Below are 27,829 nucleotides of genomic sequence, written 5' to 3' on the forward strand. Positions count from 1 at the left end.
AATAACATGGAAGCATGCATACTCAAAAGCTAATCTCTGAGTGCATGATACCTGAAAATAATTTAGTAGTCTGTCTTTGTCAGAACACAACCATATTTTAAGGGCTGTTTTAAACAAGATGATTTTGTACTTGGATATGATATAAATGCCATGTGTCATATCTGAACTGTCTATGCATGCATTTTAGCTGTTTCTCCAAAATACATGAAGTAGTGATTAGGGGGAAACAACAGCACCCTAGTATATACAGTCATACCTGGGGTTGTGAATGTGATCCATGCGGGAGGCACGTTCACAACCCACAGCGTTCGCAGCCTGAAGTGCTGTGTCTGTGTGTGCGTGTGACGCAATCCAGTGCTTCTACGCATGTGCGGGCGCCGAAACCCGGAAGCAACCCGTTCCGGTACTTCTGGGTTCGGCGTGGTCCGCAACCTGAAAACGTGCAACCCGCAGCATTCGTAACCCGAGGTATGACTGTATGCATGTTAAAGAGATAAGTGGTTAAAAACACATGTGCAAGGTAACACAAAGAAAGCCTTGCTTTCCATAGTGGCCAACCAGGAGGCTTGTCTGGCGCCTTCATTACATACCTGCAGGTGCCAGGGAAAGAGGTTTCTCTTCAACTAGGCATTGGGCTGATTAACATTCAGTGGCGTTTTAAATGTGTCTGTGAGAGTGGGGTTATTGCTTGGTTTTTGTTTTATTTTGTATTTTGTGTTTTTATGTAGTGAACCTCTCTGTGAACCTCGGATGAAGTGTGGTATAAAAGAGGGATTAACTATAACGACTATTGTGGGAACTGCAGCTCTGTGGTGGGAATGGAGTCTCTGAATATCTCTCAGCACCCTTAACAAACTACAATTCCCAGGATCTTTTGGGGGAAGCAATGGCTGTTTAAAGTGGTATAATACTGGTTTAAACATGTAGGGCAGATGTGGCTTTAGTGTTTTCTTACACGTGAGGAAATGGATCCCTAGAAATGGCCCCCGAATTGTCAGTCGTTTATCAGTCTAGGCTCCAGCTTACAATATTTTTCAAAAGTTTAGATGCTAGTAACTGTTTTTTGGGATAATTTATTTTAAAGTTGTTTTTAGGGGCACAATAAGTCAGTTTTTAAAGTGATTCCTTGGGCCAGTCCCCTTGGGTTTGCATCATCTAAAAAGACTTTTTTATCCTCTTGCCCCAGTATAACCCCCCAACAAATGAATATATAATATTCTCACTTAATTATGTCTGTATTCTAATACACATGTGAGAGAGAAAATAGGATTTTGCCATATTATCATATATTAAATCAGTGTTAAAATGCAGGCATATGCAAACAGCCTTATATTCCATAGCCACACACTTGATACAGTGCATTGGAAGGTCAGGGTATTTAACTGAGTATACTCCCCTTGAGACGCAACAGATTTGCAGATATATAGCCTAATCCAAAGTACACATTCTTTAAGTCTTAGAAGATCAGGCTTGAGCATTAATTCTCTGAGGAACTGCTGCAGGGTTGTGTGGTCCTTTCATCCAAATTCTAATGATTCCTTGGCTGTGTTTAAATGCCATGTTAAACCATAGTTAGTATGGTTAGTATCTATGGTTTAACAGGAGCAGGCAGCTTGCTGGTGCTCCTCCCTTCCTCTCTGTGGCACTGTGCTTGCAACTGGCTTGTTGTGTCGTCCAAACCCAAATTCGCAGTTTCTTTTCCCCAAACCACAATGAGTAAGACCATAACGAACCTTGGCTACTGTTTGTGCCTTGTTTAGAGAGAAACAAACCACAAGCCTTGATTTGTCATATCAGCTAAACCTGAACTCATGGTTTGTTTGTTTGTTTGTTTGTTTGTTTGTGTGAATGAAGCACATCTGGGAGTGAGGGAGGTGCAATGCATTAATTATAAACTATAAGCGTTAACTATGGTTTAAGATGGGACACGGGTGGCGCTGTGGGTTAAACCCCAGAGCCTAGGACTTGCTGATCAGAAGGTCGGCAGTTCGAATCCCCGCGATGGGGTGAGCTCCCGTTGCTCGGTCCCTGCTCCTGCCAACCTAGCAGTTCGAAAGCACGTCAAAGTGCAAGTAGATAAATAGGTACCGCTCCGGCGGGAAGGTAAACGGCGTTTCCGTGCGCTGCTCTGGTCTGCCAGAAGTGGCTTAGTCATGCTGGCCACATGACCCGGAAGCTGTACACCGGCTCCCTCAGCCAATAAAGCGAGATGAGCACTGCAACCCCAGAGTCGGCCATGACTGGACCTAATGGTCAGGGGTCCCTTTACCTTTACCTTTATGGTTTAAGATGATTTGCAAATATCTGTTTTTTAATCAGTTTATATTCTCCCCCTCCCCTCCTTATTTTTAAAAGCCATTTTAAATGGGTTCCTTTCCTCCTCTTCTCCCGCATTTTAAAATCAGGTTGAAATAGATTTCTTTGTTCTCAGATTTTAGATCCATGCAGATGATCATATTACACTAGGAGAAGCTTTCACATTTTGGAACGCTTCAGTCATTTAATTATCTAGCCACATTTTAAGGAGGGGTTTAGGGTGGGTCAACACATGCAGCAGAATGTGGTGGGGATCGGATGCTAGAATGGACTGTGTCACTTCCAACTGCAGGTTGCATATGCAGCTCTGCCATGCTGTGTACTACATGGGCATGTAAGAAACTCCCTGCAAGGAGAAAACTTTTTATTGGATTGTGATATTTACTGAGTTTTATTGTTACGCTAGGAGCTACCAACTCTGTTATATTTCTTGCCTCAAAAAACCCCACCCCACCAAAAAACCCATGTCTTCCTTTACACCTCAGCCAACTCCCCATCCCCTACACAGCTCCTTCATCCCTCTCCTAACTGTTGCCCTCACCCCTACCTTCCTTCTACCTCCCCCATCCCACTTCCTTTCCGAACCCAGTAGAGCTCAAGCCAAATTCCTCCATCCCCTCACAGCTCACCCCAGTCCCAAGATCTCACTTCTCCTGCCTCTCACAGAGAAGATTGTCACCACTAACATAAGGAAGTATGCATTTTGAAATTCCTTCTGTTGAAAGCAGCAGTGGATGAAGGAGAGAATTACTTTCCCCCCTATATAGCAGTAGCAGGGGCGGCCTCAACAAAGTGTATGTGACCAGGTCTCAAGCACACATGAGATACAAGTAGGTAATAGCATGTGCAGTTAAAATGCTCATCTGTATCCATCCATAGTCAGTAGCAGTTCCCATAGTTAGTAGTAGCTTTCCTAGCTTTGATGCTAGAAAAATGCAACCTGTGCTGATGATAGAAGTAGTGCGACTCATGCAATACGTTGGCGATTAATATACACAGAATAATAAATTATACATTCTTTATCAACCTTCTGAGAAAAATACAAAACATTAAACAAAGCCACAGAGACTTGCGAACTACCCAACCTAAGATGAACTTATAATGCCTCGTTTCAATAGATTTTTCAAGTGCTTAACTCAGTCTTTTAGATAAGTTCATTAAGATACCAACGAAAGGTAAGTAAAGGTAGATAGATGTTAATGAAGTTGTAGACGACAGGGTGCCAGTGTTTTGCATCTGTTTCACCCTGGCAGTCCAAGTAATCAAGAGGCCACTGTTTGCCCCCGATGGGGCCCTTTTACTGGGGCTTGCAGGTAGCACACTCCCAAAATAGTTTTCTAGGCTTCTTCAGTGGTCTAATCTCAAAGTCTTGATACGTATATTGATATTCAGTCTTATAGAGAATACTCTTTCCACCAGCTTCATTAACATCTATCTACAACTCCACTGGCATCTCTCGGTATTGTGAATAACACCGAACTTACCTTTCGTTGGTATCTTCATGAACTTAGCTAAAAGACTGAGTTAAGCATTTGAAAAATCTAATGAAACCAGACATTATAAGTTCATCTTAGGTTGGGTAGTTCGCAAGTCTCTGTGGCTTTGTTTAATGTTTTGTATTTTTCCTAGCTTTGATGGCTAAGTTCATGCTTCATCTTGGCCCAAATACTTGGAGATGATCAGGTTATTGGTACAAGGGCAAAATAGATAGGGAATAAGGCAGCCCTTGGTATGGAGCAGGGAGTTGAGTGGGGTACTGGAAATCCTCATTGCCTGGTTTCTTAGCTTTCCTCGAACATCTAACATATTGCTGAATTTCTCCAGTGTTGCAAGAGCTGAAATATACAGCATGTAATAAGCATTTAAATAAAAAGCAGAGATTCTTGAGATGTATATTTCTGTACAGATCCTGATTTTGCACTTCCATTGGCACTTCCATTTTGTACTTCCATAATATGGACTGCACAAAAACTCATGTGCATGCTGTCTTGCCCTTTGTTTGCATTAAAAGCATGGTTGAAAGCCACAGCCACTGGCGAGCTTTTGGAATTCTTAACATGTAAAACTATGTAGATTTGCAATTATAGTAGTACAATTTGAATATATATGTTCATCTCCCTCCTTCCCTATCACTTTCCCTCTCTCTCTCTGAATTGCCTTTGTTATAAGCTTACGGATGTCTGTCAAGTGCAGAAACGACATGTCGCTTGTCAAGTGATCATCTCCTGGGGTAAACAGTTGGGCTTCTCTACTTGCAGGAAATCCCAGCTGTCATGTGGGATTCCATCTGTGAATATTCATTTTTATTTTCCGTTCAGTGCCTCACTCCCTACCCCCACCCCCTGGTAGTTTGGCAGCAAACTATTAAAGTATTACACATTCTCATGTGCTTTGTAGTAAATTATATTATTATTATTATTAACTTTAAAAATATATCCTCTTTTCAGACTACAGCCAAATGCAGGATCTTATGGTGGCTTCCCCTGGATCAGATGACAGGGATAGGGGGAAAGAAAAGAATGCAGGAGAGGAAGGGGGGGTGCAGTGAGAAACAGAAGTCCAAAGGAAGAGGTTCTTGAAAATAGGAATTTATTATATTAAGATTGCACACATATTTAAACCACACACTTCCTCAAGGGCAACAAGTATTCAGGTGTGTTATTCTCTCCTATGCTGGAGTAAGCAAGACAGTCTCTATTCTTGCTTTTATGTTGTTTATAGGGTTGATTTCCTTGTGATGGCAGCTATTTGGATGCAGTTTAAAATATGTACGTCTGTGCTGAGTTCCACTTTTAACCAGGTTGTCTTGTTTTCCAAAAGCAGGACTGGGCAGCCTGTCCCCTTAAGGGTTGTGTGGGACCCTCGGCCTAATTTTATGTTGGTGGCAAGGAGAGAAAAATGGGGAGATAGGGGTGGGAGGGAGAGGGAGAGACAAGAGACGAGAGAGAACACACAAGAAAAGGCAGTGGCAGAAAGATATAGAAAATGTAATCTCCCCACCTACCTCTGGCCCCACTCACCTTGGTTTGTAGCACCCAACAGATTACCCCTGGGGGAATGTGGCTCTTGACAGGCAAAAAGTTTCCCACCTCTGTCCTAAACCATACTTTACACTAAGCACACTTTATCTGGCTATGACTATAATGACGAAGTGCAGTTAGCTGAAAATTGAATGAAACCTTTTGATTCTCACAGCCATGTCGCCCAGGTTCATTCTTGTGCTAAACTATTCTTTATGTTACATCCAGAAGCAGTAGCGATGTTTGTGCTATGCCTCCTGTTTACTTCAGCTGCTGTAGGAATCTAAAATATCAAGCAATTTGAAACTACTGGGTAGAAGACTAGATACATTATGTCTATAATACAGTTCTTCCTTGAATGCATTTTGTGGGGAACACTTTCAAAAAGCTTCACTTTTGACACATACTTTTTTTTTAAGAGAGAGAGAAAGGAAACAAATAATAGCCTTTCCTTTTCCTGACTTTGTAACATTTTAAGGTGTCAAGTTATTTTTGGCATGTACCTTCTTTTTGGATCAGTGCTTATTCACCCGATATAGTAGTGTAGACTGCAGAATGCCCCCTTGCGTGTTTTTAAACTTCCCTATGCAGAGGAAATTAGCATATCAGGGAGAAGAGTCCAGCTTAGTCTTCTTTGTGACATGCTATTTTTCATATGCAGAGATTTATTATTTTGTTAAAGGCACATTCAGACATTCAACCTCTCCAGCTTGTGGAACTGTACAATCCCGGAACATGTTTATTGCTTGATTATACTGAATGTGTAACTGCTCAGATTTTAATCTGTCCTTGGAAGATGTAAACCACTGATTTTATAAATGTTTCTAAGCAATGCTATCTAAGATTACTGAATTATTAGGGATTCCTCTTAGGCTGGTAAAAAAAAATATTCAGGCATTTTATTGGCTATTTTTGCCTCCATTAACCTCCTGACTTCTGTATAAACAGTACTTGAGGGTTACCTCACTTGTTTGTCCAGTTACTTGAAAGGTTAGCAAAAAGTGGATATCTGCTCAACCTCTCTTATCCTCATTAGCAGATTCTAATTGTTCCCAAAGAGATCAACTTTTGCCCTTGTTTGCCCTTGTCAAATTGGACTCGTTGTGATTTTTACAAAAGGAGGCTTGAAACTGAAATAGCACACTCAGTTGAAAAATATTTAAGGGAATGTTGTATAGAGCTACTAATAAATATTTATGTTACATGATGCACCACCAATTCTGAATCACAGGGTTTGGGTACTATAGATGAAAATTCAGAAACGGTGTGCCTTGTTTGTTTTCCCTTGTGTGTATTTATTTCAGTTTCTATCTTTCCTCACCCCTGGGGCCTGGAAACAGTAATAATAATTTAACAAGGTACAGTATAATCAGTAGAATGAAACTTCAAATTAATGCAATATTATATTAAAATATCTAAATCATAGATTTAGAATTGTTGGAAAGAACCCTGAGGATCATCTAGTCCATCCTGCAGGAATGTGCAGGAATGTGCAGCAGTCCCATACAGTGATCGAACCTGCAACCTTGGTGTTATCAACCCCATGCTCTAACCAACTGAACTATCCAGACCCTATATATTTGAACACTTCCCATTAAAAGCCTCTTTCACAACTGGAAACTCTTCACTCTTTTGTGGAAAATGTACTCGTTTCTGATTTTGACAAACCTTTAGCTCTTTCCAACATAATAATTATGCTTAAATATAACCCTTTTTGGCCTTGTCCGTTTGGGCCTTCAAAGCTGTTTACAACAAAATTACATTTTAGAATGCATCAGAAGATTATACTTGATGCAAACAATGGACCGGTTTACATGTAGCAATAAGCCATGGCTTAAGTGTTAAGTGTGGTCTTTCTGAACATCAAACTTCAGCCCGGAATACTATGTGTTGTTTGCTAGCAACAAACCACTAGGTGAAGCAATGGTTTGTTGTTGGCTTATGAACCACGGCTTGTTTTAACTATGTTTTGGTGTTAGGTTCAAACCTAGCAGCCTTGGTTAACCATGGTGTGTTTCATCACCCCATCCCAAGCTACTAAGGCATTAGCAGCCAGAAAACAAACCAAGCTTTGGCAAAACAAGCTGTGGTTTGTTTGCCCATTTGTGAGGTAAAACATAGCTTATGTGTGAATGCATTTGGATTGGTTTCCATATGTATGACCAAATCACAAGAATCTATGTTAGATTTTGAAGGAATGATAGGAATACCAATAAGTTAAATACAGGTAATGTTCAAGTATATGCATGCCATAAAGTAGGCCAGGACGAAATGCAACAGGCCCCAAATATTAACTGACTATTGCTAATATTGCAATGGTATTCTTATTTGAAGAGATGGATATACTAGTACTGTTGCTTTGTTTGAAAATCAGAGCTAGTAATAAGGAAAGCAGATTACTGTGATACCTTCCTAGCACACTCGTATGCTGACTCTCTAACATTTTGTTGGCTTTGGAGATATATATTACCCACTTATTTTTGAGTAAAAAAATTGAGATGTTTAATATGCATATGTGTGTGTGTGTATATATGTGTGTGTGTGTATGTGTGTATATATATATATATATATATATATATATATATATGAGAGCATAAGCTGTCTATGTTAGGTTGTCTATGCTCTTGATTCCTCTTTTGAAAGAACAAATCATAACATAAAGATAAATCCAGCAGCAAATGTCACCATGTGTGTTGGCAATGACCAGCTAACCTTTACCACAATAAGATGAAAGAATAGCCCATACTCCCATGATGTTTTAACATTAGTCCTCAAACTTTTTATTTCCCAACAGCCCAAATAACAGACAGCTCTGCTACATATACTGAAAGTGAGTTCAGGTTAGTTTGGTACAAGTGGTACAGATAGGTGCTCTGATCTGAGTTGGACAGGAAAATGCAAGTGCAACTAGGTGCTGCGGAAGGACTTAAGAACTGTTCTGCTGGGTCAGACCAAAGGCCCATCTAGTTTAGCATCCTGTTTTCACAGTGGACAACCAGATGGCTGTAGGAAACCTACAAGCAGGACCTGAGCACAGGACCATTGATTCACAACATCTAAAGCCTTAAATGACTTGAGACCTGGGTAACTTCTGAACTGCCTTCATAGGCAAGTCCCTCTAAATATGCTTTGTTTGGCATCTGATTCTTTGCTCCACATTTCTCAGCCAACAGTGGTGTGGTGGCCAGTGACAAGGAGCAGAGCCTTCTCCATTGTGGCACCTACACTGGGAATCCATGTGTGATTGTATGTGGACAGAGCAATCCTAGGTATAGGAAGCTGGTGGAATGTATACCACCTTAAATTAAGCTGGTGTAAGTTACCACATTCCAAACTCTATTCAGGTGAGCTGCCTGAGCCTGGCAGAGGGAAAACAAGCCTTTATGTTTGACATAAGCCACACTTTTTCTCCAGTGTAATTTCTGCTGGGTTGCTAGGTCACGTGACTGAGCTGAAAGAGGTTTGTAATAGCTGGAAGCCTTTCCTTCTCCTGCCACACCTCAGGAACATTGTTTTTGGGGGAGTTACAGCAGCATAAGCCTTTACAGTACTACTGGCTGAGCCAGGGTGAAGGACTTATGCGAGCTCATCCCCAGCTATGCTGTGACAGCCCAAGATCCGCCTATTGCAAAGTTATTCACCCTGGTGGATCTTGGGTTAGGACTGCACTGTTAGTTAGAATCTGGTGGTTTAGGAAGGCTGGTCCTTTTCTCTTATCCTTCGTTTTGTCATGCATTTATTTAAAAGCATTAATAAACCACTTAATATTTGAAAAATATATTACGTGGTGTACAACCTAAAAACAATACAGCAGTGGCAAAAAAGCATATAAGACAAATAAAAACTGGAATACAGGGAATCCAACCAAAGAAAAACACGGTCCAATTTTAGGTACCGTAAAAAACCTAGGCAAAATGATTTCCTCTTGTTGTGTCCTTTTATTAATTTGCAGCTTTATAAATGCCTGCTTTGTTTGTTTAACTTATTTTTGAGCTTGTTCTGTTGATTGCAGTTTTCCTATGATTGCTGTTTTATATGTTACAGACATATATGACCATTTTAGAGCACAATCCTAACCCTCTGATGTTGATGGCTGGTGTTTGTGTAGAGGTTGTATTCAATGCTAGTCCTACTCAGATCAGACCCATAGAAATAACCAGAACTAACTCATTTCCATTAATTTGGATAGGTCTACTCTGAATAGAATCAGCATTGGCTACAACCCCTGGTGTATCTCTGCTGACCTCCACTGATGGAGACGAGGTCCCCTGGTGGGGGGCGGGGGGCTCCATTGTGACAGAGGCAGCAGCCTCCAGCTGGTGGCAACAGACATAAAGCTTGATCAGAAGCAGCATGGATCCCTCACAGTTGTTGCAGTGAGAAGGAAGAAAGAGACACCACGACAACTTCTGGCAAGCTGGCAGGACTTAGAATGTGGTGGTGGATTAGCTGCATTGCTCATCCCTAGCCCCACATAGAACTGAACTTGTCACCTTGAAATCTTTTTTAAATAGGTGGATATAAAATAAATGAATGAAAGAAATAAATTTAAATGGAATAGAAAAAGTGATTTCTTCCTTGTAGAAGATGAGAGGAGTGGAGGAAGCTAATGATTTCAAGACCCGTTCATGTAACGCTAAACCATAGTTTAGTGTTCCATCTATGGGCAACCTGTGCATGGGGTGTGATGCAGTCCAACTAGAGCTGCTCAGTGTGGTTTTTAGGTTTTCAGTTCCTTTCCATGGTGGTTGGACAAGCCTCTTGAAAACAGCATAGGTGAAACATTGCCATTGCTGCTCTATCACAATGGTGCCATATAACACTATATATATTAATTTTAATAAATAATAATTAAATGATAGAACATTACACTGCTACAACATTTGAATTGCTTGGTTTGTAGAATAGTAGTGTCAGCCCACATATCTTGAGCCTGTCTTTTCCAGCATAATGTTAGGGCATTGTGGTGGTCACTGTGACTCATTTTCCAACCTATTAATGAACCCACAGGATTTGGCTTTAAATCTATGCTTCCAACTTCTGAGTCAGTCATGGCAACAGAATTTCTCTTACAAAGGTTTGGAGCTGCTGGAAAATGATCTTATCCAGATTTTTTTTTTGGCGGAGGGGGGTGGGGGTGGGGAGAAAACCTAGTGGTGTATTACCTTGAGACCCTTTTCATTGTACTCTGTATTCTGAGTCATAGTTTCATGATGTTTGATATACAGAACAAGGACTGGTGAATGATAAATGTCTAACCGGCATTTCACTACCAGCCTATGTTGATAAGGCTTACTAAATTCCAGATCAGTTCCTTCCTTAACAGAGAGACGGAGTGCCAATAATCTGAACTTTTCTACCCTAACACACAAAATGCGTTTCGTAATAAAATGTGTCACTTTGCCTTTGTAAAGAAGGGTGGGTATCATGCCTCCCCCCCCCCCAAAAAAAACTCCTTTTGGGCTTCATTCAAATGAATTCTGGCTGCTGCTTTTAGATTTCTTCTAAGAGATCATGCATGTGGAATCATTAGCATTATTATTTCAACAGTAGTAGAGCAGCACATCAGCAGTCAGTAAGGGGGGAGGAGGGGGAAAATTACATTATCCATTCAGAATAATTTCCCACTATAATATAAATGTTACCCAGGACAGAGCTTTGAAATGGATACTGATTCTTTAAATTCTTTCCTGTCTGTTTCAGGAAATAGTAAGATCTTGTTGATAATGAAGTACAATGTGTCTAAAGTTCACTTCTAAACACTTGGCTCTTTTCTGTGAAAGTCATCTGCATTCCCTTTATAATTCTAAGCCACCAGAGATATGCCTAATCTTGGAGATCTGATCCAGCGCTATCATTCAGAAAAATCCTTGATAATAATTCCGCCATTCAGATCTATGAAAGCACTAAAGCTTTGTAGCTTGTGTCGTCTTCTGCTTCTTCTTTCTTTTGCTTTTTTTTTTTAAAGTCCCGAGGCTGGGGAATAAGGCCTTGGCTTATGGGTTTGGAGATTTAGTTGTTTGCAAATAAAATGATTATTATTATTATTATTCAAGTTCTTAATCAATGCAAGCAAATGGCATCTGTTTGTTATCATCCTTTCTCCAGAAGACAAAGGCTCCAGTCCCTATGGTGCTGACTGCTGGCCCCAAGTGGCTGCTGGATGTGACTTGGCAAGGAGTGGAAGACAACAAAAACAACTGCATTGTGTACAGCAAAGGTAAACACAAGCTGATTTTCCCTTCCGCTTTCTTTGCAAGGAATTAAAGCAGTGCTGATGAAACGTGCCTGTTGCATAACAGGTGGCAAATGCAGGTTACAAAGGCGGGCCTGTGGTTCTCCTTTCTCTTCTTCTGATCTAAGAAGCATTATTCCATTTTTTTACCTGAAAAAATAGTTTTTCTCCATTATGCATTAAATGAGTGTGAAGCAGAGGCATACGATTACCACTTAAGATTCAAACAGATAAAGCACTTAAGGAAAAAAAGCAAAGAGCTTTGATGCATTGTATTATATAAAATGTTGATGCCATTGTAAGCTATTGCCCAATTTACCTGCCATTTAAGCCACTGTCCAAAGTATGTACTAGGCTTTACAGACTTGTAGGAATGTAGCATCTCTCTTATTCCCCCACCCCTTAGTTTCTTGCTGCATTGTATCACAAGCCTCTTTTGAAGTTTCTTTGAGCTTTGAAAGTTCATTAAGTAGTTCATTAACCTGCAGTTCTAACCTGATTTAAATCCAAAATGTTGTGCTCGTACCCCCTACCTCGTGACAAGTGTGTGAACCTTGACTTTTTTGAAAATGTTGTTGAAAAATAGCATTATTTTCTGAAAGATATTTGTAAGAAATTTTATTGTTGTCATTATTTTGGAACCTTGACAGTGATTAAGTATTGAAGGCAGCTAGATTTGGCTCATGGTGTGTAAACAAACAAAAAAGTTCTTTGCTCATTAACGACATCATGATGCTATTTAAAATGCATGGCAATTACTACTTTCCAACTTTCCACTGTAGTGATTCCCAAAATGATACGCTAGGATCCACAGTGGTCACAAGAGTATTGTGTGTGGGTTACCATGTGGCCAGAGATTATAGCTGCAATCCTGCATACCAGTAGGTTGCTGAAATCCCATTAACTGCACAGGACTGAAGTCATTGTGTCATAAAGGTAAAGGTAAAAGGACCCCTGACTGTTAGGTCTACTCGCGGACGACTCTGGGGTTTCGGCGCTCATCTCGCTTTACTGGCTAATACGGTGCAATAGGCAGGCATCTGAACTCTCAAGCTAGGACTTTGGTTCACAGGAGGATTTAGAGCAAAACTTATGTTCTGTACAGATAAAAGTATAGAACCTGTATAGATAAAAGTTTGGTCACCACTCCTTATTAGATTGAACATCACCTCAGCTCCTATCAGTGTTCCCTTGATCAATAGCTAGAGGCCTGAGCTTTTTTTTAAAAAAGGTACAAAATTAAACCTGCAATGCTGAATTGGTACTAAAGATCTATGATACCTGACTGCTCAGTCAAGAAATTGTGAATACAGCTGCTGTGCCCCATTAGCATAGTCAATGTTGTATTTATCCCTCCTCCATTTAGTCTTTCCAACTAAGCTCAGGTTTCAAATTCTATAAATCCCCAGTCTCACTGCTTTGTGATTGCTTCAGAAATTGCACAGTTCTACAGCAATTTATTTTAGGTCTTTTTTATTCCTTACCAAACAGACCCACTGAGATGAAAGATTTGTTTGCTGCGACAACCTAGTGACCATTTTGCATACAACCAGCAAGGCAAATAAGCACCCATATCACTATATTAACATACAAAACACTAATCATAACATCAAAGGCTACTAAAACTTACTAGAAACAATTACAACTTGTTCCTATAATCATTGCAATTTGTACACTTATAAGAGGATTGCCTTTAAACTGCTACAAGCCTTTGAAAATTGAAACACTGAAAACAGAGAATTTGCATGTTTAAAAATGAGTAGTTGCACACTAAGGTCTTATGCATTCTTCCTTTTATAATTACAAAACACCAATAAATTAATTTTGTAACCTGAAAATACCTGATTTAGTTAAGGAAAAACCTTGAGCCAAAAAGGGAATGAATCTGCATCATTTTAAAGTGTAGTGTGACTCATTGCTCTAGCAGCAGAAAACAGCACAGTATTTTGATGTTTGCGTACAGTAACATTTTTCATATGCGTGAGAAATTGCAATTTATTTTGAAAGGTATTAAGGACTGTTTATATGGAAACTTTGCAGCAGTTATCCAAAGTACAACTTCAGCCTAGAGATACATCAGGAACAGAAATCCAGGATGTTCATAGTGGAAAGTTTTCTCTGACAGTCTCTTACACTTCTTTTTTATTCTTATAGACTTCTTAAATGTTTCTTTCCACCCCCACCTCACACCTTCTTGTATTCTCTCAGTTTTCTGGAAGGTGCAATGCCTGAGCTATGGGGAAGATCTGTAAGGGCTGATCCTGCTACAGAACTACTTGTTTAAATTCAGATCCGATAGTAACATTTTCTTGAAGAGGAGCCAATTTGCATCATTGTGAATGTATGCTGAAATGTGGCAGTTTAGCCCAAAAGCAGATGAGGTGGTAAAATTGTTCCCGGACTGTACCACTTTAGACTGAAGATTGTGCTTTGTGTTGTTAAATGATGGACATAAAAATAACCTTTATTCACATGTAGGAAAGCAAACTATTTTAGACCTCTCTATCCTAACATCTAATTTACTGTATGCAGATTGCTTTTAATATGGAGAAGGGTGTGTTCTGACGTGATAAAATCATGTACTACATATAAGGTTGAATTATTCAAGGAAATTCTATGGTTTCAGTGCATGTCTAGGGACTCATTTTCCATCAAGACACAATTTCTCCATGCTATCAAAATTCCTTGGGGATGTCAGCTAGTATTGGCATACTAACATATTAGTATATATTGAAAAACAGGATTCTGGGGTTCACATAGACAGAAATTCACTACCATAGGATATGATGATGGACATTACTTTACATGGTTTTAGGAAGGGATTGGACAAATCCATGAGGGGTTACACTTGTTATTGGTTATTGGTCATGAACCAGGAGGTTGCATAAAACAGGGAGAGTTATTGCCTACATATTTATGGATTATTTAAAATACTTCCAGGCTACCCAGCCTTCAGTAGGTTCCAGGGCAGGATGCATAAAACATAAAGTCAGAAATTCCTAGTAGATCCTGGCTGGTCACTGTGGGAAACAGTATACTGTACTAGATTAGATGGAACTTTGGTTCACACCACATGCTGTCGAATCCACATTTTCACACACTCTCAGCCCCAGACATGGTGTGTTCCACAGGAAAGTGTTGACCTGCTGCAGCTTCCCTTACCTGGGTTGCCTGCCGGCCCCTGTGAGACACCAATGGCAGGTTCTGGTGAATCATAAGTGAATCAGCTGAAGGATTTTTGCCACCTCAGGATGCATGCTTCCTGTACTCCAGTGACATTTCATCTGCTATGTTCAGATGGTTTATTCTAGGTGTTGAAGGAAAAATAACAGTTGCAATAACTTCATCATTTTTTCCAACACAGTCTTTCTTTTTAATTTTTTAAGTTAGTTTCATGTGCCCAGTTTGGGCAAGTACCGGCACAATTGCTTATCACATGCCTCGAAATTTACACAAAATAATATATCTTATTGGGGCTGTAACAGCTCCAAGATGACATAACATATTTGTTTTCCCAGTTGAAAAAAATGTAACTCCTTACTTTTCATAAAATGATCTTATCTATATTAAAAGATTGGTGTGCAAATCATTGACTGAGTACTTTTGTGAAAATAGTTGTCAGTTCAAAATGAAATAATCCTACTAGGCACTGCTACAAATGGGAACGTCAATGAAGGTTATGTGTGCATTGGATTTGTCCTGAATTTCTCTTAGGAAAGGTTTCCCCCCCCCCTAAATTCTTAGTTGCTATTGGATAAATACCTTCAGCTGTTAGAATGTACTGCATTGATAGAGTAGCCAAAAGGCGCAGGGGACTGGATAAGCTAGAATGTATAATGTATATTGACCCTCAGTGGGTGTTTTAGCTGATCTCTGCCCCTTTGAAAACCTTTCAGTAATATTTGCTTGGTGTTCGATAGCATGGCATGTGAAGATATAGGCTCCTTTAGCCTGTCTTTATGCTGATGAAAGCATATTATTTCACTCTCCTGATGGTTAGTGATAGCTTAAGCAACTTGGATCCTTTTTTTCTGTGCATCTGTTTAAACCAATACTGAAGCATCATGGATAAGCAAATTTGGAAAGGGCCATATGATGATATTTGCTGTTCTCCCTTTTGGTTATCCATTATGGTTATTCATTGTGCTAACTACAACTTTAGCTGTGGTCAGAGCTAACCACAGTTTTTGCTTAATGCAGGACCTAAAAGCAGGTCCAAAATGTGGTTTCAGGCCTTGGAACCATGGTTAGCCCTAACTATGGATAGCATCATGGTTGTTTTTACAGCTAACTGTAGCTAGGCACTGTGAGGGAGATTTGTATTCTGGAAGAGATGGAAAGGGCAATAGGACATGTGGTCTTGTGACCCACTCCTGGCTTGCTTAACTGTGGTTAAGCAAATTGGCAGCATCATATATGAATTAGCTCTTTGGTGTTAGTTTGTTGTGGTTGAATTAGCCTGTTGTGGCTGCAGAAATATATAGAAACAATAAAATAACTAGAATATAAGTGTGATAAAATATATTTGGATAGCTGTATTTTACTACCAGGAGAAAGATAGAGCTATGCAGTGCTTCTTCATTTGATGGAGTGTAGCACTAAGGTACCTACCGGTCTTGGATTGGGAGTGATCTAAACAGAGAAGTGATGGTGGCAGAATTGGACAGGACACATACTTGTCAGCTAGCTGCTCACTTGAGTGCAGTATATACTCAGACCAAGAAAATGGCAAATTGAATAGCTGCTATTAAACAAAATCTGAGCTGTTAATTACTCTTAGATTAAGAGTGCAATTGATTAAGAGTGCAAGGCAGGCCTTAAATGAAGGGGAAAAGAAACTAGTTACCGAACAAAACTGTGCACATTGAAATGAATCTGTGGGTAAGCACACGTTACGTGTATCTTACCTAAATCGTGGGTGTGGGTGTGAATATATATATATATGTTGGTATTGGCAAGAGAGGGGGCCTATAAAAATATTTAGCAGTGGGAATTATAAAATCATAAGGCGATTAAGTTAGCTAGTTGTGAAATTCTAATATTGCTTTTTAAATGACTTCAGGATATAGGAGGTGCTAAGGTTATTATCTGTTATCAGGAATACAGCAGAATTGTACGACTGGATAATAACTAAACAACTGACACAATGTAAAATTACATTATCAGTGTGTTAAAACAAAATTGCGCCCTAAAGGAGTCTACATGCCAGCTCAGAGCTGCAGTGTAATTATGCTTAACTCTGATAATTAAAATACAACGGAGATCAACAGAATCATTTTCATTAAGAAAATTATTAATGATGGTGGTATAACAGTAATTGATTGCAGAGCACCACAGGATAACTCCATGCAGTAAAAACCAACATGTTTAATATATGTCTGAGACCATTGCAGTGTGGTGCGTAAGGCTGAGGATGTTTGAAATTAAGATAGAACTGGTGAGATAAACTTGCATTCAAAACTAAAGATCATAAAATGGCTGCTTTTAAAACTATTTTAAAAAAATTAAAATCCCAGTTTTAAAAAACCAAAACAAAACAGGAGTGACTACCCTGTGAACTATAAAAAAACAAATAAATAGCTGTTTGCTGCATCAATTACACAGCCGAAGTAGGCAGCACAAATATTTCTCAAGCCTTCTGTCATTTCTTTTTATGTTCCACATTGGTTGTTTTTACACTTATGATCATGATTTACTGATATTATTTTATTTTCTATCTGGCCTCACCAAGTAGTTTATGTCCTTAGTTATTATTGAGATGATGCAGAAGAAAGCATTTGCGCTTCTCCCACTCCTTTTCAATGCATGCTTAATGAAATGTGAGTGGATAATTCTATATAAATAATAATTGATAATTGGCTCAGGAGTAGCAATTTACGTTTGGCCTCACATGCTTTAGAAAGGTGCTTAAATCTTCTCCACCGGAAACCTGCTATCTATGCATGCTTCAGCTTTTTAAGCACAAACTTCAATATTTGTTTGGAATGGGGGGATACTCTTTTCTACCCTTCTTCTTCTTCCTCTTCTTTTTGTTTAATAATAAAAGTAATAATAATAAAAATAACGTCGTTTAACTTGTAAGCAGTGTTTTGTTTTTATTATTGCGCAATGCTTACAGTACAGGTGAGTGCTATATAAACAGGTAAAGGTGAAAAGGTAAAGGACCCCTGGATTGTTAAGTCCAGTCAAAGGCGACTATGAGGTGTGGCACTCATCTCGCTTTCAGGCTGAGGGAGCCGGCATTTGTCCACAGACTGTTTTCCAGGTCATGTGGCCAGCATGACTAAACCGCTTCTGGTGCAACGGGACACCGTGACGAGTGCCAGAGTGCACGGAAATGCCGTTTACCTTCCTGACGCAGCGGGATGATTGTAATACCACCTTCCTGACCTGGTGGTGCTATTTTCTGGAGATACCCCTTCTCTCTGAAGTGCCAGTAGGTCCAGCCCAAGACATTCTGGCATCTGAGACGAACCACAAAATGCTCCTCCCTGCCACAAATGAAGAAGAGGGAATGAAGCTCTACATTAGGAACTGGGTTGCGGGAAGTGGACATTTCTATCAGGAGCAGGAGGCATGCAGAGATTTACATGTGATGCATTTCTTGGAGGTTGGATCTGCTGCCTCTGTGGATCCTGACGCCCAGGATGGTTGCCTCACCTTGCCTTATGGGAGGGCCAGCTCTGACTGCTAGCATCTGGTATGTGTGTTTGGCGGGAACTTGAGAAACAATTCTGTACCTTGTCTTTAGAAAATCCTTTTTATTTAAATAGGTGTCTAGCTTGTTGGACAGATTCATTTTTCTAACTCTGCTTTTCCATATTTTAATTATATTAATTATATATTAAATTTAATTTGAACTGGCTGCTGTTTGTTATCTAGGGACACGGGTGGCGCTGTGGTCTGAACCACTGAGCTTCTTGGGCTTGCCAATCGGAAGGTTGGCAGTTCAAATACCTGCAACGGAGTGAGCTCCTGTTGCTCTGTCCCAGCTCCTGCTAACCTAGCAGTTCGAAAGCACGCCAGTGCAAATAGATAAATAGGTACCACTGTAGCAGGAAGGTAAATAGCGTTTCCATGTGCTCTGGCTTCTGTCACGGTGTTCCGTTGCACCAGAAGCAGTTTAGTCATGCTGGCCACAGGACACGGAAAGCTGCCTGTGGACAAACACCGGCTCCCTCAGCCTGAAAGCAAGATGAGCGCTGCAACCCCATAGTTGCCTTTGACTGGACTTAACCATCCAGGGGTCCTTTACCTTTTTAAACCTTTATTTGTTATCTATTTCAAACTGGTTTTTAGATTACCTTATTGTGTTTTTGTTTATTTGTTCATGTGGAGTGGGCATTTTTATTGTGAAAATTTCCTTAATAATAACAATAATAGTTATTGTATTTGACAAACGCTCTTCTAGCTGAGTGACCCAAGGTGATTTACCTTTTACTGTTTTTAGCCACATTGGACATCTTTAAAGGAAATTTGCATCGTTAAAGAATTTCTTTTAAAACTGTTTTTACTGACAGATATCTGTTATCCATTCTCAATGGCAAACCAACTCAAACAAGCTTTTTTTAGAGAGAGAGAGAGAGGGAGCAATCCAAAGAAAATGATGCCTGTTTCCAGGCCACTAAAATGAATGGGAGTTGTAGAAAGGTTGGTAGATGACACCCAGAGTGTGACGTGTTAGACAATAGACAGCTATAATGAAGCTTAGCCACTTCTAGTATTGCCAACTAACATTGACTTTTTGGTAACTTATTGCTGAGCTGCATGGAGCCAGCCCAGCCATGAGGGAGATACAGCCTCTGCTTCAGCTGGCAGAAGCCCTCTAGCTGGCATGCCTAGGAGTCATCTGCTTGCCCTGCCACCTCTGCCAGTGGTGGAGAAGTGCCGCAACTAGCGGTGCCAATTTTGGGCAAGATCGCTCATATGATTTTGGATGCTGCTTCTCTGCTGAGGTCCAGCACCGAGGGCCTTCTGCTGGTTCCCTTGCTGCGAGAAGTGAGGTTACAGTGAACCAGGCAGAGGACCTTCTCGGTAATGGCGCCCGCCCTGTGGAATGCCCTCCTGTTAAGGTAATAAACAACTGTCTGACTTTTAGAAGACATCTGAAGGCAGCCCTGTTTAGGGAAGTTTTAAATGTCTGACGCTGTATTGTTTTTAATATTCGGTTGGAAGCTGCCCAGAGTGGCTGGAGAAACCCAGCCAGATGGGCGGAGTATAAATAAATAAATAAATAAATAAATAAATAAATAATAATAATAATAATAATAATAATTACTGCCAGTGGCAGATGGGGCAGGGTGTGTGGCGGCAGTCTTGCCGGTTGGGCTGGTTATTGCCAGTTCCCCACACACCCCTATACCACCTCCCACACAGTTTTGGGGGAGGAGATTTTTTTGGGCTCCAGGGAGGGGGACTGCAGGAGAAAGGGAGAATGGGCAAAAATCGTTTTGCCCTCCTTCTGCCAGTGGGAGTGTCCCAATATCAGAAATTTCTTACATTTTACTTTTCAAGCCCTGAGTCTATTGAAGTCTTTGGGACTGAGGAAACCATCATTCTCACAAACACATTGCTTCACAGAGATGTTTCTACTTTTGTCTTCTGTGCAAAGCTAAAAGGGGGAGGGGGCAGCACAAATTTGCTGAGCCACACATTTGAAGTTGTCGACAACCCCATACACAAGAAAACAGAAGAAAATATATATGCACTCTGTCCTGTCAAAAGGCTTTCACCTTATCTTGAGAGACTGTCAGGGCAGGAACATCATGGAATGGACAGGAGTCTATTAAATTAATAAGCTGCAGGATGGTGTCTGGAGAGTTATGATGCTCCATAAATCCAGTTTGATCATGGTGGACAAGGTTTAAATCTGCAGACTTCTAATACACATCCACTTTTTGGATTGAATTTGAAGTTTTGTGCTGGAGACACAGAGATAGTCTTGCAGCTTGTGAATTAAGATTTATCTTCTTTTTTCCCCCTCATAGCATTTTTTTTTATTTTTAAAAAACAGGGATTGACAAAAATGAAAGTACCTTAGGGATCCTGGCAAATGTTACTGCTTGAAACGAAAGAGCTGTTGTCAAGGTGAAACCATGACCTAGATGCCTAATATCAAACCTTGGTCATTCTTTTCAAACAGCCCCATCAGAACAGAGAGCAAAAGGTCTATATGAAATGAAACAAGGATGAATTTAGCCACAGCCTCTCTTATAGTGATTCCTGTCAAATGCTCCTGCCCTGAGTTTATGACACGAGGGGAAATGAACGTTGGCAGGTGTACTTTGTAAGAAATAAAAAAAAAGGAGGGGTGGGAATCTAGGAATTTATTCTTCCCTGATTATAGAAACTTCTATTTTATGAAAGCTGTTTCTGCAGTACAAACTACCGTGTTGCTTGCCCTCCAGATACTCAGCCTGGTTTTCATAATTAAGAGAAGAACTTTGTCATAATATTTATAGTGATTACTAGTTCCCAAGGAAGATTAATGGGAAATGTTAAAAAGCAACCTGGGTGTTGGACGTGAACAGCTAAATGAATGCATGGAACAAAACATTTAAATCCCCCTTGTACGCATGTGGTCTCTAGCTGATTACAGATCTTCAAGGGAGGAAAGGAAATTTACATGGCTCCCTCTGGTGGAAGAGCTTTGAGGTTTGGCTCCTTATGGAGCCAGATGAACTGACACCAGCAATTAATAATTGTGGTGGGGGACAACCTTAGTTTTTCAAGGTGACAGGGCAACTGGGCAATTGTATATTTGGATTAAATTGCTGTTAAGCCAGGATTGTACCTTGCACCCTAGGGAACCAGTTAATTAAGTTCAGCTGGATCACATAGTGTTGGGAAACAGTGATTATTTAACACAGGTAAATGTATTTTAGATTAGATGGTTTGTGGAGCAGTGGTTCATGACTTATATGTAATTTCTATGCAATGCATTTAGGACATAATATAGTTAATGATAATTACTACTACTTAGTGTTGTTGGTTTTTTTTAAAAAAAATCTTTATCAGTCTTGTTCTTTTCACCAGCAGGTTTTAAATGGAATGAATGTTGTAGATCAGAAAACCTCCCACCAATATTATGCTGGATATACATATACCAGATTGATTAAACATTAACTAAGGCAGTGATCCTATAGATACTGACCTGGGAGTAAGCCCCACTTAATTCACTGGGTCTTACTCTGAGCAGAAATGGAGAGAAGTGAGATTTATGAAGGCTTTCTCCATCCACAAGTATTATTTATTTAAAATATATTCTATTCAACTATACACAACCTATGGTTCCATATACAGAACCTCAATCTAGAGCAGTCCAACTGATCTTAATAGGCTGTTACAAAGAAAATGTGTTGTGGTCTTATATCTCAGCCCACCTCTCAGCAAAGGTATTTGTGTTTAAGCTGATCGAATTCCACTGAAATCTATGGCAATAAACTGGTTCAAGTCCAATTACTTTGGCTTAACTTGGAACTGGATTGGACTGTCAGTCATGTTCCTAGCTTTTCGTGCACTAGCTGCATTGAGAGTCAATGCCAAATAGAATGATGGATCATTGAGCAATATAGGACATATTATTGGGAAAGTATTGCTGTGAAAACCCACAAGTTCTCATAAGTCTCAAATAAGATTTTTCCAAACCATAATATTGATTTTTAAGATGAGGGGATATACATATCAACACTATTTATATTGTAATATTTTTGGTTTCTGTGATGCAAGTATGCCGGGTATGCTGGCTGATGATCTGCAAGTTAAATAATGGCTTGCTCACTACTCAATCGTGATCTTTATATCAGGCTAATTTAGATTTATGACCCTGGCATGGGGTCCATGTGTGGAACACTTTCCAAACAGTGGCAATATATTTCAACTCCAACTTATAGCCTCATTAGGATAACACTGACATCCTAATTGCACCAGCACAATCTCTTTGTTGTGGGTCTTGTTTGCCCGGTGGTGTGGTGGGAAACATTGCCTGCTAAGATTTGTTGTTTGAGCTGTGGTACTAAGTGGTTAATCTGCACCACTACTTTCCCTCTTGTATTCTCATGCTTTTTTTTTAAAAAAAAGGATGTGTGTGGACAGAGCGACATTTTCCCATGTTGTGTGGACTCTGCTCCACTGTTGCATGTTCACAGCACTGGAATTGACCCCAAGGGTTATCTAGTCCAACCGCCTGCAATGCAGGTTATTTATGCCTTGTTGTGGCTACTTGGCCAAGCACTATCTATCTGCCACCCTGCCTAGCCACAGGGTGGGGAAAGGTTTGTACCTGGCTATTGGATATAATAGTGTCTCTTAATGTTGTGTTTCCTGTTCGCCACACCTGTCAGGGACAGATTGTACAAAGAGTGGGAGACACCGGCCTGGAAACTCCCAAGGGAAACCCCCAGAGGAGGAAGGCTCAGAGCCAGTGGATTGGTGGTGGGACACTGAAGAGAGGTCAGAGGGAGAAGGTTGGGAGGAGGAGCTGGATGCTGAAGTTCAGTTTACAGGAAGAGCTTGTGGCAGGGAGCAGTTCAGATTCTGAGGCTGAAGCCGAGGAGGAAGGTCAAGAGGCTTCTGAAGAATCCAGGGAGTCTCCCTCTCCTGCTGCAACAAACTCCCCTCATTCCTGGTCTCCAAGAATGCACAGAATAATGAGGAGGGCAAAACAGAGACCAGAGATGCATAGATGCAGTTTGAGACTGCTTGGGAAATAACTGGGAGGAGCCTTAGAGCGGGTGGAAGGCAGGGACCTTCAGTCCTGGCAACTGGTCCATAGAGGCAAGACCTGCTGGGAAGTGTTGCTGAATTGTATGCCATTTCCTTGAATAAAGAGTTAACTTCACTAACAACAGAACCCTGCGTCTTTCATGCTGACCTGTGTCTGACTCCAGCCCTGACAGGACCTAAAATTGGGTAACATGCTGACTGACTATCCTGGCTTCCCCATCATAGTCCTCCCTTGCCGTGCATATAAGCAATCTAGTTTTGCCCTTGATACGCAGACTTGTAGTATTAATATGGTATGCCAATGAAGGGCAGCTTTCAAGTAGGAGTGTGAGCACCATGCAGTGCCTTGCTAGGTTGTATCAGTATACGAAGATATTATCCTACACCATTTGTGGATTGCAAAAAAAATGCACTAATATTAGATCAATAAGAAGATGGCAATGAACCAAAGCAGCAGAAACATTTTGGAAAAGTTGCTTATGTATTAAAATATTTTTATTCTGTCTTTCAGCTCCGCTATTCTCACTTGTTTGCTTGTTTTAAAGAAGCTGAAAGACATGGCAAGATTTTGTCAGGGAGACATTCAAGAACAAAGTCCGATAATACGATGCTTTATAACATAATCTTCATAAACAACAGCCTTACTGTAGTTATGTGTAAAAATATTGCTGGATACATTGCAGATAAGAAACTAGACACTTGAAAACAGATCAAAACAAAGATATGTCTGTGTTTAAAACAAAACAAAACACACTCATACAGAGATCATTCATAGGAGCAATTGACTGATATGGCCTAACCTTCAACTCTGAAACTGTGATGAACTTAATGGGATTGATCTGTGAGCTGAAGAAAACATTCAGAAATGTTGGAACGGAAGCGTATGAGACATGAGGGAGTGAACTGGGTCTTTAGCCAGCTAGCAAGTACACTGATATTTTGTGATGGGCAACTGCAGTTAGCATGTGACAGAAAGAAAGAAAACACTCTCGCATAGAAGTGTGCATGTAAGCTAGGCTATAATGTGTACACAAAGAAACTCATAATCTGCAAACTATTTTCAACAGTTCCTTTTTTGCAAAGGAACATGCGGTCTCTCTTTAATGGACTAAAGTGACCAGATGAAAGGTTATTAGGCTACTTCGTTTGTCATTAAGTTTAGAATCTAAAGGAGTCTGTACAAGCTGTTTTTTAAACATTGTGTTCTAAAATGCAATTTCCATGTTTCATGTTTCATTCTGCTCCCCCAAGGAAGAAATGTAGCAGTCTATCAAAACTAAACTAAAGATTTATAACCAATAAATAACCCCCTAGTTCCATATTGTAAAGTATCCCCATTTAAGTCGCTAGCCTGCAATTATTATTTTTAAAAAACTTGTCTGCTTTATAGCTTTAATGGTGGAAGAGGGACAGAGCATTCAATCCTTCCTTTGCTAGCCTGCTTTTTACTCATAAATGACCATTCATTTCTACCTATGCCAGCCTCTTTGACTTCTGTGCTCGAAAAGGCTTCAGCTCCTGTACATCTAGCACTGAAGCATATGATTTCTGTGTGCAGCGAGGGGGACGTGACACGCTCCTGAGGGGCACGGGGTACGGAGGGTGCCCTCCCACGTGCCACAGTTCAGAGTAGGAGAGGGGCGGAGAAGCTGCTGCTCACTCACCTCCTGCTCTCTGCCACCGGGTCAGACATGACCCGGCAACGGAGCTGCTGCGGTCGGGTGCGCCTTGCCATGGCGGAAGAGGGCTACTCTCTGCCGCCAGGTCAGAAGAGCTACTGCCACTGGTCGTGAAGTATGCTGCCCACTCGTCTGCCATTTTGTTACCACCACCCCGTCATGACACCCAGCACGGACCACACCCATCGCACCTCCCTTCCTACGCCTCTGTCTATGTGTGGGAAATTAATGCATGAGTGTTAGTTAGTGCATGAAGGGGTTAAGACAACAGAGTTGGATTCCTAGACTTAGCTAAGTCATGCCCTTCTTCTCTAATGGAGAAAGCAAAGCATTCTCTTCCTGTTTGCTCTCTCTTCTTGCCATGTAACCTACGACAAATGACATATCTAAGCTTTGTTCTAGGCTTTGGGCACATATTTGAAGCTATCTTTCTGTATTGTCTACCAGAGAGTATTCTGCCTGTGTTCTCCTTGCCGCTGCTTGGATAAATGCATGAATGAGATCTTTGAATCTATAAGTAAAACATTTTAAGCTTACTTAACAGTGTGTAGTCTGTTCATTGGGGTAGAAAGAGGGAAGTGCTTTTCAGGTGGACTAAACAGGATGTGCAAAAGGTTTAATTGCCTGCATTCCTAACACTTCACTATGCTGTTTAACTTTGTGAGTTTAAACTCTGCTACTGGGGGCTCTCTCCCACTGGAGAGTATGCAGAGTCCCACGCTTTGAATCTAGGCACCCATCTGATTCTATTATTAATTCACCCAACACATGTGGGTCATGGGATCATATGTATTTCCCCCCACAGGTTGTTCAGGAAGGGGTCTTTCACTCTTCAGTCCATCTCTCCTTTGCCAGTCCACTGCAGTGCTGTGTTGGATATGCAGACTGTGCAAAAATCAAGTGGACGGGTGGCAAAGTCACTGATCACTCTGCCCCTTCTCCACCAGCCCTTGTTTCTATTCTAGATGCGAAGGAAGCAAAGGCCCATCTTGCATATTCAGCAAAGAAACCAAACGGACTGGTGACAAAGTTGCTCTATCCCAGGCATAGGCAAACTCGGCTCTCCAGATGTTTTGGGACTACAACTCCCATCATCCCTAGCTAACAGGACCAGAGGTCAGGGATGATGGGAATTGTAGTCTCAAAACATCTGGAGGGCCAAGTTTGCCTATGCCTGCTCTATCCCTTTGCTGTGCTTATGTACTGTGCACAAAAGCATTCACAGCATATATTCAAAGCAGTCTTATACCACTTTAACAGCCATTAAAAAGGTAAAGGTAAAGGACCCCTGACAGTTAAGTCCAGTCGCGGACGACTCTGGGGATGCGGCGGCGCTCATCTAATCTGGAGAACCATAGTTTGTTACAGGTGGTAAGAGAAGACTCCTCACAGAGCTACAGTTCCCAGCATCCTTATCAATGATGGGAGTTGTAGTTCAACAACATCTGGGGACCCACAGGTTGAGAAAGGCTGACTCACAGTGTCAGCTGCTGCCAAGGATGTGGGGCTTCCTTCCTCCACAGTCACTGACCGTGATAAACATTTTGCCTGCAGTTTCACTCATAATTTGTCCCAAGCTTTTGATACTGTCTACAGCTATTTCTGTATGTTTGCTATTTTTTGTTTTGCTAGTAAATATTATTGTCGTTGTTTTGCTAGTAATTATTAATTTTCAACCTCATAGACTAAATATATACTGTCAGTTTCCGCTTAAGCAGTGGGGTTCCCCTCCCTCTCCCTGCACCCCCTAAATTTGTTACAGGTTTCCGCCCCAACTCTCTGGAGCAGGGTATGAGGTACATGTGATGGAGGGGGGGATAAGTCCCATTGCTCAAGTGAAAATTGATGGGACAGTTATTTAGCGGTACATTGGATATAGACCACTTTTTCATTGTTATGTTTTTGGTATGCCATTTTGAGTTTGATAAAATTAGGTGGGAGAAGACTTTTGAAAATAAATAAAAATTACTTGAGGCATTTGTTTTGTGTGGAATTACAGTGTGCACCATCCATCTCTGCATGCAGATAGCATGGATATATGAGATGGTCAGCAAATGGTTGGTTGCACAGAGTTCCCATTCAGATCATGGTTTTTCTAATCCTCAGAAAGGGCTTGGGAGATTTTATGAATGAGGCATCTGTGGAATTATGTTTTTTTGTCAAGCCCCTTGTATGGTAGAGTGGAGGGCCGCAAAGCCTGCAGGATAATTTAGGATGTGATGGACAAATGCAACCATGTTCAATACTCGAATAGATCTACTCATAAGAAACATAAGAGACTTGCTGGATTAGACCAAGGGCCCATCCAGTCCCGCATCCTGTTCTGCCAGAAACAACCTGATTTGGCTCTGGTAATTGCCTGAATCCATTATTTCACTTTGTAAAATGGACCTATAAAATTATAGTAGGGTCATATGACTGATAATTAGCTACTTGTTTTATTTAAAAATGGGCAAGCAGAGAAGGACCATAGTGTGTGTTTCATATCAGTAAAGCACTTGGAATCCAAATGCTGATCTCATGCTAAATTTGCCCACAATTCACTTTCATATGAGTGAGGGGTTCAAAATCCAGTCCTTAGTTATAAGCCGTTGATATTCAAATTTCTCGTGGTGAAGGCTGGGATAGAGAAAGAAAGGTTGGTGCCTTTTTCAGTCCCTGGGCTGATGAAATCCTCAGGCAACATATATAATGTGCTAATAGGAGATATTGTGAACCACTGTACTCCCCTGAAAAAATATATATGAAAATGTATGAAAGCACCTGAGCAGAATGAGCGTACTGTTGCGTTTGAAATTGTTAGATTGCAGTTCTCTTATAATACATCTCAGGTTCTAGTCTGCTGGCAATATAGT

General features: G+C 40.6%; 1 protein-coding gene across 12 annotated transcripts in view; it reads left to right on the forward strand.

Moving 5' to 3' along the window:
- The window catches only part of ZFPM2 (zinc finger protein, FOG family member 2), a 436,720-nt gene that overhangs the window by 300,151 nt on the left and 108,740 nt on the right, over nucleotides 1-27,829 (forward strand). For all 12 annotated transcript variants that reach the window (XM_083621880.1, XM_083621879.1, XM_083621872.1 and 9 more), the window contains one exon: nucleotides 11,445-11,556. In XM_083621880.1, coding sequence (XP_083478006.1) covers nucleotides 11,445-11,556 — 112 coding nt within the window. The remainder of the gene's footprint in view (nucleotides 1-11,444; nucleotides 11,557-27,829) is intronic.

This window comes from Podarcis filfolensis (assembly GCF_964270895.1).
Source record: "Podarcis filfolensis genome assembly, chromosome: 7".
Lineage (NCBI taxonomy): Eukaryota > Metazoa > Chordata > Lepidosauria > Squamata > Lacertidae > Podarcis > Podarcis filfolensis.